The sequence below is a fragment of the Naegleria gruberi genome, assembly GCF_000004985.1.
Source record: "Naegleria gruberi genomic scaffold NAEGRscaffold_837, whole genome shotgun sequence".
Taxonomy (NCBI): Eukaryota; Heterolobosea; class Eutetramitea; order Acrasida; family Naegleriidae; genus Naegleria; species Naegleria gruberi.
The window spans coordinates 1-1,675 of NW_003162820.1; the positions used below are offsets into that span (position 1 = coordinate 1).

A 1,675-nucleotide genomic window follows, 5' to 3' on the forward strand; every position below is an offset into this window, starting at 1 on the left:
ATGAGTCACCTGAACTTTCTATTGTTTCTTTTAGAGAGTCTGTACACTATTCATCATTGGCTCATCCCATAGACCTTTGTACCAAAATTTCCAAATCACTTATTGCTTTATATGCAGTTGGTGAAGGGCAGGTTGAATTGGCTTCTCATTATTTAAAATATATTAAGGAATTTCAAAATGATCCGCTTTTGGATAATGTTAAAAAAATGAAATTTGAAATGCTTGCCTCCAAAATTGAGTCCCACATCTCAGCTGGAGATGATGATGTGGAGAGCTTGAAAATAGTATGGAAACTCTTTACCAAGTTTTATGATGTTTACGTAAACGACAACAAGTATGATTTACAATCAATCAACAATGGTGTTTCGTTAGAAAATGCTCCAATTACAATATCTCTAATATGTTCAGTTAGAGAATTACTCTACAACATGATTTCTAATAAGAGCCTCACTAACAACCAAAAACATATCAAACATGCCAGTATTGAACTGATGCACCTTTACGGTATTTATTCCACATTTAAATACTTAAACTTGCAAGTCCATGCTATGAAAGAAATAGTTGAGAAGGTGGAATTATTGTTAACCGATTTGCCATTATTGCTTCCCCTTTATTCATTTCATAATTTGGCAGTTTTTGTCTACTATAGAATTAACCAATTTGATTCTGTTCGAAAGAACGTGATTGAAAAACTCGTACATGGAAGAAATATTAGGGATGTATTTGAGGATGAAGAAGAACGAATTTATTTTGAAAAAGTTTTACTTCACATCAATTTGGTGAATTCCTTCTCTTCCAGATATCGTATGATACCTAAACTCTTTCCTAGACTTGTAAGAGAACTAAATTCAATCGTCAAGTGGAAATTTGACCTTCAAATGACTTGTCTTAAACCTTGCATCACAGATGAAATGCCCACCAATATTATGCCCAAAGAAACAACTACAGACGATCAAAGATATCAATCGTGCTTTGAAAGGTATAGGGCTAGCATCAGAGAAAATATTGGGTCTTATGGATTTTAAAGCATACTTTCAATTTGAATTAAGGAAGGATATCCTTATTTGAAAGAGACATATGTAATTATTGTGAATATTCAGAAATACTTAGTGGGACATAAATCGTTTACTTTCGTTTTTTATTCTTCTTATTCTTGCTGTTGGAGAAATCGTGATCATCCTCTTCAATATGTTTAGATGAAGAGGCTGATGGTTTGGTCAATACTTTTCTTGTGGAATTCTTGACAAGGGATCCAGTTTTACTATCGAATGCATAGTTTCCCATAATTCCAGATTTCAAATCGACGTTTAACCAATCGTAGACTTTGGACTTTTTAGTTTCGAATGCTTTTGGTTCGCTCACTTGGAAAATCTTTGTTTGTAAGAAAATTTTGTAACATTCGTAAGCAACATTCTTTTGAGATTCGATTTGTTCTTGCTCTGATTGTGGTTTCTCAGTAGGCTTAATTGGTGCAAATTTCATTCCTGAAATGTCGAATGAAATATTTTGGGTTGGTTGCTCTTCCTCAATTATTACTAGATTGGAAGTTTGCTGAATAGTTTCTTCCAATTTTTTCTCCTCCTTTTCTCCATCTGATTCATTGTCGAGTTTGGCATCTTGCTCGGCATCTTCAATTTCTTCCTCTTGGAGAACGCTCCACATATTTCCTCTTGAT

At 33.8% G+C, this 1,675-nt stretch overlaps 2 protein-coding genes across 2 annotated transcripts; one reads left to right on the plus strand and one right to left on the minus strand.

Annotated features, from left to right (window-relative positions):
* Nucleotides 1–34: 34 nt before the first annotated feature.
* On the plus strand, nt 35–1,025 carry NAEGRDRAFT_54969 (uncharacterized protein; the record flags this gene model as incomplete). Its single annotated transcript, XM_002668032.1, has 1 exon — nt 35–1,025. A coding segment is annotated over one exon (990 nt), but the record flags the coding sequence as incomplete, so codon positions are not given.
* A 100-nt stretch (nt 1,026–1,125) lies between these two features.
* Nucleotides 1,126–1,662, minus strand: NAEGRDRAFT_54970 (uncharacterized protein; the record flags this gene model as incomplete). Its single annotated transcript, XM_002668033.1, has 1 exon — nt 1,126–1,662. One exon carries the CDS (start codon nt 1,660–1,662, stop codon nt 1,126–1,128), a length of 537 nt encoding a protein of 178 aa, XP_002668079.1.
* Between the last annotated feature and the right edge of the window lie 13 nt (nt 1,663–1,675).